Below are 15,138 nucleotides of genomic sequence, written 5' to 3' on the forward strand. Positions count from 1 at the left end.
AGAGAGAGAGAGAGAGAGAGAGAGAGAGAGAGAGAGAGAGAGATTACAGTCAATTTGAGGAATGGGCAATTATTCATGTAATCGAAGCCGTTGCATGATCTGTGTGCTATCATCGTTGCACACGCAATGATTAATTCAATGCAATTCATTAAACGACAGCAGCCAAATTAAAATGTGAAATTAAAAACCAAATGGCCAATGTTTGGAGACAGTGACAAAGAGAGTAAAAAAAAGAAACATGGTCGTCGCGAGCACCATTGAGCGATTGTCAATCGCGAAAAAAGGAGGTCGTGATAAGTGATTAAAAAATACATCGAATTTTCATTCAAACACACAGACACGCCGTCCTTTATCATGCAACGCTCGTTCACCACATGAATTTTTCATTACCCAACATTTATATGCAGCACAAATATTATTTTTCTGCCGTTTTCGAATTCACATTTTTTCACAACTTATAAATTGCACTGTTTCAAGTTATTTATTTCCTTTCTATTTTTGTTGTTGTTGTTCGGTTAGTTTGTAATTCGAAATTAAAACAAAAACAGAAGCAAAAATTGATAAAAAACCAAATAATTTATGTGAAAGATAGAGAGTGAAGTAGAAGTGGATGATTTAAATGCTTACTTGGAAAACTGTTACCTGGAACATGGAAAAAACGGAAGAAAAAAAAACGCATAAATAAATCTGTGTGTGTGTCTGAGAGAGAGATACAAAACGCGCTCACATTGATCTTCCACTCTGTCGAGTGAAAAACCGTACAGATAGTACATTGTTTTATGAACATAGAGATGGTGTAAAAATGCTTTTACTTACAGTTGACCATAAAATGTTGTTAAAATGTTTTCGATCGCATTCGCAAAGTGGATGTTGGCTTATTATTTCGGGGCAAGTGCATTCTCTTTCTTGCCCACTGGTTTCATCCGTAAATTTACAAAACTTACCACCGAATAGGTACATGCCAAGTATGCTGTTATATATACACATATATAGTTTATATATAGATATATGTATCAATTAAATTTTTTTTTGATTTTGTTTTGATATATAATTAAAACGCGGTTATTACATTAAGTATAAAATAAACAATAATATTTATGCTATATTGAAAAAAAAGAGTTATCATATTGGAAAACAAAAAAAAACGAAAAAAAAACGAAAAAAATAAATAACTGCAATACGAATGGTTTTCATGTGGTTCGCTATTTTGTTGGTCTAGTTAAGTCTGACTCTTTACAGAATGGTTATATCACTATTATCTGCGTATAAATGGTAATTGTTGCTAATTAATTTAATTTTATTGTTCAAATTCCTCTTCAAGGGGAAATATTACAGATCAGAACGAAAAAAAACGAGACGCTGTCATTTCTGAATCCTTTGTCCTTGAAATGTGTGCCCTAATTAGGTTAATTATGCAGATTTTTTTTTGTTCTGATAGAAAAATACGTGTAAAACGATGGATGGTTGATGCTTAACTTATTTTGTTATATCTATTGCGGAAAATATAAGCGGAAATATTTGTGGAAAAAAAGGAGTAAATATCGCAGTGTGAAGTCGAACAAACAAACGAAATGAGATTGTGTGTCAGGAAGAGACAGAGAGAAAAAAGGTGGGAATAAGAAGTTTTAGTGCCCATGCTCAATTGTACAGGCACGTGAACTGATTCATGGCTCAATTTGCATTCTCCGGTGCAGTCTAAGAATAGAGCTGTTTCAATTTCAGCATAAGCACTAAATCTTCCGAAAGCGGGAAAAAGAATGAGAAAAAGCAACTAACTGAATGCAATTTTCCATGAATGAGATTGATTTTCTGGATGAAGAAACAGATATATAGAAATCGAATAAATGGAAAATATAGATGGAAAGGACATTTTGCTTGGCTGAAGGTTTTAGTTTTTTGTTGTTGTTGTTGCTCGTTTGCAGTAGCAAATAGTAATTTGACAATCTAATTCTAGCTCAAGCGTAAGTCTTCATTGAAATCATTTTGTGGTTGCGTTCTAATGCAATCTAAGTCCCGGTCGACAAAATGCAATTGTGTGTGTGTGTGTGCAAGAAATAGGAAATAGGTCATGCCGAACAAATTGAATTCGATTCAAAATCGAGGGATCTGGTACATCGATCAAGCATTTCTCCCATAAATTCAGACACACTCCTAATTGGCACAACCATTGTGTTCGGCATACCAACAAAATCTATTCATGGTAGTTCTCGGATTCCAATGGAAGTGGAAAATTGTTGAGGAGAATTTCGGCAACCATATCGATTCAAAGCCATAAATCGCTGTACCAGATTTTGAATTGATTTTTTTTTCATGCGATTTTTCAGTGATTTCCAAAAATTCGAAATGTGTGCAGAAAATGTTGAATGATAAAAAATGAGAACTAACAACTGTCTAGGGATTTGCTTAAATAAATTGCGCCATAAATTGCTATTAAGCACGAGATTATTGGAAAAGAAACAGAATGGGCATGCCAACTCTAAAACCTACCTTATTTTACTTGAAAGAATCTAAAATCAAATAATTGATTGGACACATGCTGAAATGCGTTCAACTGTGTGTGCGACAATGCAATGTTTTCGGGTGACAAATATTGACAATTGAAATCAACACAAAACAAATGAACCGATGCCATCATCATCGTCATATCAAAAATGTCCACACTCTATGCAATTGCCGATTTTATCACCATTGAAACCATTTGAGTCACATATCTAAACTAGATTTATTACTCCCAATCACAGAGTTCATTGCAGAGAGAAAATATTATATGGAAAAAGCCACTATGCATACTATTCCAACAATTTGTTTACGTATGAGTAACAACAGCACGTTGGCATTAATTAGACCGACAGAACAATTTTTTATCTCTATATTTTGTTTGTTGGTTACGAAACAGAACAAATACGGACATTTACACAGAGAAAAATGAGGCTACGTTCAACACCACAGAACATTGGAAAGTGTCAAAACGCAACAGTATTTGTGAAAATCACAACAAATGTTCAGATTAGTATTTGTATGGAACGCACCCAAATTCGTACTATATTGACAGCCAAACATTTGTTGCGATTTTCACAAATACTGTTGTAAAATGCCAAAATTATGTTTTTGTATTGGTGAAACCATGTTGGATTTCTCTCTGTGTAATATATTAAAAAAGTCTAAAGAGGAATGAAAAAAAAAGTCGAGTCAATTTCACTTGAGTGTTACATTTATGATTCCATTAGTCAATAGAGTATAGTCATTCATTCAATTAGTTTATGGTTAGCAGATTATGAATTTATGTAAAATATTGTTTGAAATGAAGTTAGTTAATGGGAAAAGTTTGTTTCGTTTTGCCTTACAGCCGAGAGCTAATTAATTCACAGAGTGATTTCGATGGGGTTTGGTTCTGTTTTATTTTACGTTATCATCGGTTTGTGTGTCGTTGTAATTGGTATAGATTTGATTTGGAATGCGATTGGATTTGAATGGAATATGTACTTGTATATGCTTGATATTGTATATTGATGGAATGTATTGAATGTTCTCTTTTCTCATGAAAATGGATGGAATAAAACCAATTGAAAAGAAATCTAAATCGATTGTCTTCATGTTATAGTCTGATGAAGTTGTTACATGTAACATGCTGGCTGTGTGTAAGAGAAATGAGCTTTTGCCAATGTTTCCGGAGTTTCAATTAATCTCTGCCATTTTATATCGTCTGTGTGTATGATTGGTGCTTGATGTTTTGTTCTTAAGTTTTGTTGCTGTGTTTTGTACGTCTGCACTTTAGAAAATTATTCGGTTTCATATTCACCTGAATTTCAGGTCCTGAACACAAACTACAATGCCAACAATTTTGTTGGCAAATGTCACACAAATATGTCAAAATGTGGATTTATGGATGGTGGAATTGCTTCACACGAGAATTGTTTTGATATAGCATCAAAAATGTGTTCTTCAAAAACAGGAATTCCGCTTCACCAAATACACATGAACTTGCATAGTTTACTGCGAGAGAGGAACATCCAGGAAAATACACCGAATTTATTACTTTTGGCAATGATATGGACGTTTGTCTGCAGTTTTATTTGCTATGAAAATGCTTGGAATATCGAAAATGAATTACTTTACCATTCTGATGGAGTTTGTAATAACATATTGTGAAAAATTACGGCTTGAAATATCACGTGGGTGCAATCATGAAAATATTGCGACGAACGCTTGCTATTTGATCAAGGATTTGGGCACTAAAATTGAAAATCTGACAGAAAAAACGTTCCGTTTTGTTCCAAATTTTGAAAAAGCTCTGCAAAGAGAACCAAACTATAGTTATTGCCTACATAATATGAAGTAGTACACATGTACGTACAGTACAAATGGCAAAATAAACCTCGCACAAAAACCTGGCACAACAAACCAACTAAAGGTGCGTTTAAAGTGGTCACTTCACGAGTTTGGAATTTTCCGGAACATGAAAAAGTTCAAACTTCCAACCGAATGGGAAACAAACATTGGCATCGAATTGAAAAGAGAAGTTACAATTCGATTGATTCAAAGTATTACACTTTTCAAATGAAAAGCACTGGATTTGTTATTGTGTATTGTGTTGAAAAGTGAAATGTTTTTGAAATGAAAATGGATAGGACTAAAAATAAATAGAGCTCTAAATCTGCAAACGTAGTATGTCATAATCTGATGGAATTGTTACATGTAACATGCTTTATGGGAGACATATGTTCGCCAATTTTAGCTGAGTTTTAATTAATCTCAGTCATTTTATGTTCTCGTCATTATATATGATTGTGTGGTGTGTGTGTGTGTGTGTGTGTGTGTGTATGTGGTGTATCAGTGTTTTAAAAAATTATTTAACTTTTGTATGTTCAACTGAAAATGTGTCTGAATACAGACCTGAAAAACCTGGAATACCATAAACCAGGGACCATAATAAATACCGTAGCCAGGGATCGTAATAGCAAAAAATATGAGATTATTATTATATGGTATAATCGGTGATGCTTTTTTGCGCCCTCGCCAAACCAAATCTCCCTTTCATGTGAATCAGCTCAACCGAAGTGAGCTTAGTCGCAAGTAAAAGGAACGAGGTCACAGGGGGTGCCAAAAGGCATCATTGGTTAGAATATTATGATTTAAATACAGGCACTGTATGGTAACATTTGAAATCTATTAGCTAAATCGCCTTAGAAACCGATTGAAATGATTTTATTAACAAAATTACGTACGACCAAATTGTCTGTTTGGTGGTATTTGACTTTGTTTCAATAGATAAAATCATTTGAATTGTTCGATCAGACGAGCTGTGGCTGCTAAATATCAAACCCAACCATTCAGTGTGCCTAATGTGAATAAAGAGGTAAATACCGTAACCAATGCCCATAACAATGTGTCGAAATTTTTTCGATCGCATTCCGTATAATCATCACCGTCGGCTTTGTCACAAAATTTGCATCCGAACAGGTTCATTCCCAGTATACTATTGTTTTTTATAAAAATGATTATTTATGACTTTTGCTCGTGCTTTTGTTTTTATTTGTATGTATGTTCTTCAATTCTGTTTTTATTTCGGGTTTATCTGTGCGCACAACAGGGCATTCATTCACTCCAGTATATGCGGTTATACAATTGCGAAAAGTTTTGTGGCGCTCAGAGTAACAAATTTCAAATGTTAGGTGGTTGGAGAAGGACAAAAAGAGATGAATTGTCATAAAAAAAAGTTGTCGTTCGTTCGTTCGTTTGGCAAACAAAATGTAATAATAATAAAATCTTTTACTGAAAATCAAATATTTATAATTGCATCAAACTTGAAATATTACGCTTCATACGCTTGTATTTTCGGTACGTTTATCAAACTTTACTTTGTACTGCGTATTCGATTCATGATGGAAAGAAAATTCATTCAGCAAGTTATTCGAACAGAAAAAAAATGAATGAATGATATTAAACGAAAAGAGACAATATATATTATTTTTATAGTTGGTTGGATGTTTTATAACGTGTATATAAATTGCAAACTTTGCAATGCAAAGGGAACCGAGGGAAGCACACTGTTGCTACTTGCATTCATTCGGGAATCTAGCATGATTAAAAAATGGTGAAAGTTGAAAACGCGGCGATGTTACAGCGACTCAACACAGAAAAATATAACAAATACGAATTTAAAATAACAATGTATCCGTTGTGTGTGTGTGTATGTGTGCAACCGTGCACGAGTGCGACTTTCAAATTGGATTACACCACTTGGTTTGACATTATGAAAAGTGAAGGGTTTTTACTCTGGGTTGATTGTTGTTGCAAGTTCATATATAGAGTATGTTATCATGCAGGGAAGATGAAGTAGTAACTGTCTACCTGTTTGGGTACTTTGCTTGGTCGAAGGCGATGAAGGAAGGGCGGTGAAGGGGAAGAAAAGAAACTGTTACATGCAATTAAATGTTCAATTTTTTAACGGGACTGAAAGCGAACATCGGCAAAATGCCAACACGATTTTTAATCTTAAAAATAGCCGCTTTAATCTGTAGTGTTTTCTTCTTCGTCTTTCGATTTTTCGCGAAATGAACAGTTTTTGACTTGGCTGAAATTGGCAAAAATGTCTATTTCCCTGCAATTTATATTCCAACTTCGTACACATACTCTCGGCGAGAGGGAGATTCTCTTTTATGTTCTTTTGCTGCAGCTCAGAATTTTTTGAACAGATTGCACGACAACAATGCCATTGTAGTTTCAAGTGAATCCCTTATATTTTTTCTACTCGTTTTATTTACCGTGAATGAAAGAAACAGAAATATTCAATTTCGCTACAACGATTTACTCTCTCGGTATTTGTCATCTTTTAGACTTCTATCATGAGAAACGGCGAACGTGATGTATGAACGAGTCTTTTCTCATTTTACGACATTCAACAAAAATGAAAAGCTAGAAGAAAACGGACGGAACACGAAAAATGCTACAATAAAATGATCATTCCTTGAAACGTCTTAAAGTTTTCGTTTTTTTTTTGAATTGGTTAATCGTACTCCAAAGTCGAATCACACAGAGACATCTCAAACGCTTTCTAAATTGAAATTTACCAATTCAATTTTCCACATCAAATTAAGTAGCTTATTATTGAGAGATATGAAGAGTACTAGCTAAGAGGATCTTTGAGAGACAGGCCCTTATTTATTTCAATTACATCAAATTGAAATGTTATTCGGGTTTCTCCTTGTTCTTCTCAAACAAAAAACAAGGGCTTGAGAAAGAAATGAGGAGAAGAAGAAGGGACGCAAAGAACAGAAGAACAAAAAAATAGACACATTATGCTAACGTATTCTGAGGACAGCTGACAGTTTTACTTAGCTCAATGTCGACGGTTAAAATTTAAGAAGAAGAAAAAACACATAGAATTAATTTCAACAATGCAATACACAGAATGGCATCAGTTGGCTATCTAAAATGGCAAAACATTATTATTTCTACCTATTCTAGTTGGTTGAACCTTCAATGCGCACAGCGATTTTTGAAAAGAGCTGAGGCGAATTCGTGACAGAATGTGTAACAGAGAGGAAAATAAAAAGCAGTTCAAGGAGAATCAAATCAAAAATGGCAAAAGAAATAAAACAGAAATGAAGCTAGATGAGCGAAAGAGATTAAAATGAAAAGGAATCAATTGAAAGTGTAATGGTTGTATGTGTTGTTGTTGCTGGGGCGAAGGTCAAAATATATAACTATAAAATTTAGATATAATATTGATCAAGTGATAGAGTTGAGTGCTATAGGACACAAGGAACGTGACTATAATGAAAATTCGCTGAAACGGGAGCGAGTTTCGTTTTTGTTTGCCTTTTATCTGCGATGGAAATGTTCTCTTTGGCGGAACATTGATAGTGGGTGTGTGAGTGTGAGAGTGGTTGAATGAGTGCAAGTGAACGTCTCAGAACACAGACTCAAGACGGATATGAATCGAAAGGAAGACCTACTATCTAAAAGGACGAGAATGAGGATGTGGAACTAACAAAAGGAACAATTCTTCTATAACAATATGTTCTATATCACACATCGTTTTACAAATTGGTCGCTATATTATATGTTTTGATTCTGTCTCTACAATCCTAACGAAAGGAATGGGGGGAGCGAAAGAGATAGAGAGAGAGAGCGAGAGCAATATATAGAGTGAGAGTGAGTGTGGGACAGAGAGTCGGCTGTATTTCTCTACACATGTATAACTAAAACTGAATTTCTATCCTGCCATTGTCGTTTGTCTTGGAAATTTCTCTAGCTGCGGGTTCCTTCCCAGCAATTTTCTTTTAGCTTTCGAATCACACAAAAGGCACCATATGGAGACAATACAAGTTATACAAATACAAGGTGCTTCGCAGAGCAAAATATATATAGCAAAAGAAATAACAAACTCGAATTTCAATTTCCACTTACCTAAATATAAATATAAACAGAATGAGTAACGAGAAAAATATTGCAACATTGTCCATTGTGCGTAACATGACGAATAGTTGGCGTCTTAAATTTGGCATGAACCTCACCAATTTCAGGATTCGCAACAGTCGAAACGTACGTAAAACACTTAATCCCGAGCTGCCTTCGCTAATGCCGAAGAATTGTTGACCTAATTCGAATACACTGTGTCGTCGGTGTATGATTGTGTATGTGTGTTATCGCACAGTGTAAACAGGAGAAAGAGGAGCAGAAGAGCGCGCGTGAGACCGATTTTTGTATGTATCCATTCCATTTTCCCGTAACATCACATTACACACCGTGGCGATGTGAAAAACGTTGGCGAAATCAGCGACAAGTGAGTATTCACATGCAGACGAAGGAAAAAAAATACGTGAAGAGAAGAGAAAAGAAAAGAGCGAATTGAAAGGATGAGAAATATGGAAAACGTGAATTGTAAGGAAGTACTAAAAGTTATATTTTGATGGATTGACACAACAATGGAAGAGTCGAGTGGATGAATGAAATATTAATGAGCTGCTTATTTTCATGCGTTTCGTCGCACACACATGAATATATTGCAAATTTGTACGGAGACACCGTACAATAGCAGCAGCGACAACAAAAACGGAGACGAAGAAAAAAAATGAAGAAATTTGAACCAAACGAAGCAAAACACAAACACCCGAAAATAAGCTTTGAATCTGGTATAACATATAATATGAACAATGAAAACAAAACGCAATCCACTCGCGCTCCTACACCGTTCACCGAAGCGAAAATGCGCTAAGGGGGTCGAATATAAAATAAAAAAGCAGAAAATGTATGTGTTTTTGTGTATGTGTCTCGTTTCGTTACCTTAATATAACAATAACACCATCAAAAACATTGAATCCATTGGCAATGTAGCGGAACGGACCCTCGGCAATCACTTTGAGCATCATTTCAACGGCGAAAATGCCCGAAAAGACGATATTACTCGTTTCCACGATGGCTGTTAGCTCCTCTGGCTGATCATGATATTCGATGCCCATTGACAGTGTGTTTATTAAAATCGCTAATAGAATTCCCTGTTGAAAGTATTTATGATCGACCAGTCGTTTGATGCACCGTCGCATGTAGGTCATCAATTTGGAAAATAGTCTCCAGCCGGCCACAATTGGTGCCACATATTTATTTGGCTTACGATGCGATGACATGAGCGCTTCGACATGGGCCGAATTTTGATATAAATGATAGCAACAGGAAAAGTTTTCCAAACCATTTGGCGGTGCGGTCGTTGATGTGGCTGCCACGGCTGATGGTGTTGTTGCCGCTACGGTTGATGCTTGACGATTTATTCTATCCGAATTGCCATTTTTTTGCATTTGGTCGGCATTTTGGCTGTCATTCTTCGGCTGCTGTGAATCGTGATGTGCTAACGACGAGTATAAGGACTCTAAAGTGTTTTGGTTGGTTGGCAATGCGGCCGAAAATGCCACCGAAAACGCTAACAATTCTTGACATGTCATCGTATCATTGAAATTGAGGTCTGAACAATCCGTTAGAATGTTGTTCATCGTGTGCGAATACAAATTATGACCTAAGTTCACCTGCACGGGCCGAACCACGAAACAAAATCGAACGAAGTGTCCCGGAACCACACATGGAATATTCGTTGAATGAAGAAAGAAGTGCACGGGGGAAAAAAAGAAGCGAACAAACGAAACCAATTACAATAAAAAAAAAATTTCGTCAGCACACACACAACAAATAAAAATGAACGCAACAAATTATTATTGGAATGGAACAATAAAAAGTGGAACTTCTTTTTTTACTCTCTTTCACTTTCTTTCTCTCTCTCTCTCTCTCTCTCTCTCTCTCTCTTTCTGTGCCGTGCAAACTTTTTAAGCTGATTAAATTAAAAATTCATTGAGACGCGCGTACGCAACGGTTTGACATTTATATTTGGAGAGTATGTCGAGAGTATGTACTAGAGTATATATTTAACAGGACTGTGGAAATGTGCGGGTAAATTGAAAATTGTTTTGTGCGGTTTTTGCTTTGTTTTTTTTCGCTCATTTTTATTTTTATTCGTTACCTTCCAAATATTCCCATCACCGGCTTGTGTAGTTTTCTCCACCTGGGAAATATTTTTATTCGATTGTGCTTCATTCGGTGGCGTATGTAAAAATATGAACTCATTGAAAATTACCGACGATCTACGGCGCGCTGATGATGGTGGGCTTAAATACTCGCCAGATCCGTTTGTGCTTTGCTGCTCCAACGGGTATAAAAATAAACACAGAGAAAAAAAATGCCATTGTGAATGTGCGTTTGAACGATGGAAAGAGTATAATAATTTTGCGGTTGGGACATCAAATGATTTGGAGCGTGAGAAAGCGCGGATGAGATTGAAGCGAAGAGAGAGAACAAAAAAAAAACGAAATGAATTCCTACCGATTGCTGTTCCGTTTTAATGACGCCCGGAATTTTTAACAAGCTCGACTTGTGCTTATCGTCTTTGTCGTCATTTCTGCTGTTGGCCGTCGCTAGATTTGCCGAGCTTGTCGAGTACCTATGCATTTCGTTCGCTTCTGACATATCCGGTGACGATAATTGGCTGTTATTGCAATTATTTTGTATGACTATTGTTCCGGATATGCTATTCGTGTCGGCCATTTGTGATTTAAGACGCTTTGCAACGCCACCGCCGCCGCTGCCATCCATCGTGGGCGTATTCTGATTTACTTTCGGACAATTTGGATGATGACATTTGATTCGGTGTGGCGATAATGTGAATGTGTCGGCATTTGGCAGCAGATCTTCATCTTGATTTCTATACCTGTAATTTAAGTGTGTGCGTGGATGGAAGACAAAAAAAACATCGGAAAGGAAAGGAAAAGAAAAGAACATATCGAAATCGTCGTGATTCACATATGAGGGAGAAAGGAAACTAAATTGGATCCAATTAAGACTGAAAACAAAAAGTTCATGAAGATTTACTATAGGAAACTCATTTTTGACAGCTCGATTAAATGATTGCAATGAACAGCTTAATGGGACTGACAGACGCAAAATTACTTCCATAAAATTGGTGTGTATAAGTGCATATCGCTTGAGCGAGTGCGAATGCGAGTGGGTAAAAGCGTTAACAGCCGAAACATAAATATCTCAAACTAATCAGCTTTACCGTATGTTTATTAAGAGCATGTGAGATAGATCGGCTTGATAGCGTACCAAGGTAACGCTAATATTATCGCACAAATTTATCGGGCGGCGGGAAGAAAAATTCAGAATATATCAGTATATACTACATGATATTCACTTAATGTGTGTTCGTGCCTATTATTATCGCTGGATGTTATTTGCAACTCGCAACCATCGTTCGTCTGTTGTGTACTGTCGTTCGTGAAGAAAAAGCCGAAGAGTCATATGAAATCTCCTAAAGTATATTTTCATGCAATGCTAGAGTCTAATGTTCGGTTTTTAATTTAATTATTCATACTTATACGTTCGTAACTTCTTAATTAGTCGTCGTTTTAGTCGGCGCCACAAATGTGCAATGTATTTTACGATTTCCGCATAGCATGTTGACGGCTCCGAATTGTTCGTGCTCGATGTGATTGTTGATGTGGATGTGTAACGAGCTCGCTCCTGTCGCATACGCTCCATTTCACGTTTTTTCGTTTCAGAGAATTGAGTGGCGATGACAACGAGACATAGATTTATCATAAAAAACGATCCAATCTGTAATCAAATAAGATGAAATGATACGAAATGTGAGAGAGAGAGAGAGAGAGAGAGATAGAGAGTGGCATAGAGCGTCGCGTACAAAGCATCACATATTATTACCAAAACGTTCAACGATTATGATAACGATTATTATACATGCAATCAAAACATTTTCACAATCAGACACACGCAAACACATACAGACGCACACGCATACCCAATCTCAATTTTCGTTTTTATCTTACTGTTGTCAACTCGAACTAAAGTACTTTCAAGCGTACACAAGCCCGAAAGGATAAAAAAGCAGATGAAATGGATGAACAAAAGTTCACATTGTACAACATTTTGCTGTCGACTTCCAACTAGGAGCTCGCTCTCTCGCATGTACAACTGACAAACACACACACACACTCACATACCGCACAATAGACATAAGCCATTTACCACTATTAATAAAACGAAATAGATCCAATCCCAGAAGCTGTGAGCATCTTGCACGTAGTACCTGTAAGTATAAGTGATTACATGTTTTCTGTGTCACAATCGAATATCTTCAAGCGAAAATAAAAAAGAAGAAAATGAAGAAGACGAGGGTAAAAACGAAGAAAAAGAAAAACACGTTACATGATATCAGTCCATCCTTCCAATGAGATAACTAAAAATATCGCGACCCATGCCATGCCAATGTTATCGAACGAAATGGTTCCCTGAAACGGATTACCGCCTAGCTGCGTGCAATTTGTGTAGTATTGATTCCAATTGACGCACGATGAATTCGTCGGATAATTGTACGAGTATGCTTCGGCTGATGCTGTTGTTGTTGTTGTTGTTGGGTTGGGTGGTTGGGTTCAGTGAGCGAGTGTGTTTCGAATGTTCCAATTGGATTTTTACAGCGTTTCCGATTCGGTTTTTTTTTTCGTTATTGTTTTCCCATGCAATCGGTATTTCAATTTAAGCCCGGTGAGAGACAGCCAGAGCATTGGGGCAGCAAAAAGAGAGCACACAAACAGAAAAAGAAACGTAAATTGATTCGAACGAATAAACCTTGAAAGCGAACTGAATTAACGGCAATTTGATTTCAGTTGAGTTCATCTGATGCTGATTCTGTTGTTACCAACTCGACCAAAAACGGTTGCTATGGTTGGTGAGAGTGGGTAGAACCCACTGAAAAAAAAACAAACTTTCCCAGCCCCGAGTAATGTGTCTCTGGTGAATTGCAATTTTCGTATGTTCGACAAACAATTATCGCATACACTTACCGTTGCAGATCATTGGTCCAATGCGATACGGTGGCAAATCGGAGCACATATGCATACCGGAATCCGCTGGCTTCGAACAAATATAGTCTTGTTCCTTTGAAAACTCATAGTAATATGAAATGCTGTCGAAAAAGAGGCAAATGTTTCAATTGCAAAATAATCGAGGAAAAATTTGCACTCGATGAAGAAAGAGACAAAAAAAAATGAGAGAAATATGCAAACAAAAACAATCAAAATACAAAACGACACGATGATGAGATCGTTAAATTTACGACAACCATTTGGCTGTTGGTGTTTCTCAAAAAATATTTCTACCAAGAAAAAAAAAACACAAAAAAGAAAACGTTTTATTTGATTTTTTCTTGATGGTGGAAGAAAATGAGGTTTTTTGTTTGGTATGCCACCACATGGTGGTTGCCATATCATGAGCTACGAATCACTAAATAAATAGATATAGAGACAAATGGGATATAATGCACTGGAAATTTTGTGAAGCCAAAGCGAAAAAGTTCAAGCCAAAAACGGAGAAAAAACATGCACTGTACAACAAGCTCAAAAATTGATGCAAACAGAAGAAAAAATGGAAGTTCGGTACTTAAAAAAAATGAAACTCGGTTAGCTAGATTAAAAGAGAGGGCAGTGCATGCATAATGTACATATATACACACTGAAAAGAAAGAGAATCGTTGAATCGTAGCTACATTCACTGAAAGATAAATGAATGGCAAATGACAAAACTAGTTAAAATAAATACGTGGTCATAAATGCTGCCGCATTTTGCAGGGTAACGCAATCAAATGTTTTGAGAAAAATGAAGAAAAAACCATAGAGTAAAAGTAGCAATAAATCCAGCAAATTTGATATTTGCAATCCAGTTGGTTTGGTGGCTGGATGGTTACTTTTTTCCGCTTTCTTTCATACATTTTTCTGCACGATGAACAAGCAATGCGACATTACTTCAAAATGAGACACGATTTGTCACAACTGGTGTATGTGTGTGTATATACACGCCAGTGTTTGGGGAATCGTCCGTCAGTTGTCGGAACGCAATTCACCATGCACAAAAATTGTGTGCACAAGCACATACACACAAACACCTTGCAAACGATTTATTATTATAGATTGCTGCCATTTAAATAATATTCACATTTCGATTCAGGCCAGCCGACGGCAACAACAATAACAGACGGAAAAAACCAGCGCACATTTCTTTCAATCGCTCCATTCAAGGATGGAAAACGGAACCAGAAATTCGAGATAAAAAGCAAGCGATTTGTTGATCCGATGATGATGGTGGTGGGTCAAACGAAATTTCCCTTCGGCAAAGCGACATATTCTCAGCTTGAGACATAGGCAAAAGCGGAGAAAGTCAATTCGAAGTTTCTTTTCCTTTTTGACTCGCATTCAAAATGCACGAGCACAGCTCGGCGCCATCAAATCTACGGAATTGATTTGATACATATTTACAAATTATTTACACATACACGCGCCCAACTGAACTCCAACTTTGAATCGCACGTCCAATGGTGTCTCGCGCGGGCTTGTGCTCGCGCGTTCACTTATACCAAACCAACTACCAACTCTTGATACTCTCGACTCTAGATACTCGAGTACGTGCTGCTTGAGGGAAATACACTATAAATGCGATCAACATCGATTCGACATCGACATTAAATAGCGAACAAAAAAACAATGTGCGGAGAGGACAAAAATGGGGTTTCTTCTCATGAATTCA

At 36.5% G+C, this 15,138-nt stretch overlaps 1 protein-coding gene across 1 annotated transcript in view; it reads right to left on the bottom strand.

Annotated features, from left to right (window-relative positions):
- The window catches only part of LOC129569507 (voltage-dependent T-type calcium channel subunit alpha-1G), a 53,502-nt gene that overhangs the window by 8,154 nt on the left and 30,210 nt on the right, over nt 1-15,138 (bottom strand). Inside the window, exons 7-17 of the mRNA XM_055448361.1 lie at nt 13,404-13,525; nt 12,769-12,955; nt 12,589-12,649; nt 11,918-12,159; nt 10,870-11,254; nt 10,625-10,687; nt 10,511-10,552; nt 9,289-10,022; nt 8,413-8,616; nt 817-970; nt 628-642 (exon numbers count right to left, since the gene is read on the bottom strand). Of these exons, the coding sequence (XP_055304336.1) occupies nt 628-642; nt 817-970; nt 8,413-8,616; nt 9,289-10,022; nt 10,511-10,552; nt 10,625-10,687; nt 10,870-11,254; nt 11,918-12,159; nt 12,589-12,649; nt 12,769-12,955; nt 13,404-13,525 (2,209 nt within the window). The remainder of the gene's footprint in view (nt 1-627; nt 643-816; nt 971-8,412; nt 8,617-9,288; nt 10,023-10,510; nt 10,553-10,624; nt 10,688-10,869; nt 11,255-11,917; nt 12,160-12,588; nt 12,650-12,768; nt 12,956-13,403; nt 13,526-15,138) is intronic.

Source organism: Sitodiplosis mosellana, unplaced genomic scaffold (assembly GCF_009176505.1).
Source record: "Sitodiplosis mosellana isolate CC-2019 unplaced genomic scaffold, AAFC_SMos_1.0 Smas_scaffold_38, whole genome shotgun sequence".
Taxonomy (NCBI): domain Eukaryota; kingdom Metazoa; phylum Arthropoda; class Insecta; order Diptera; family Cecidomyiidae; genus Sitodiplosis; species Sitodiplosis mosellana.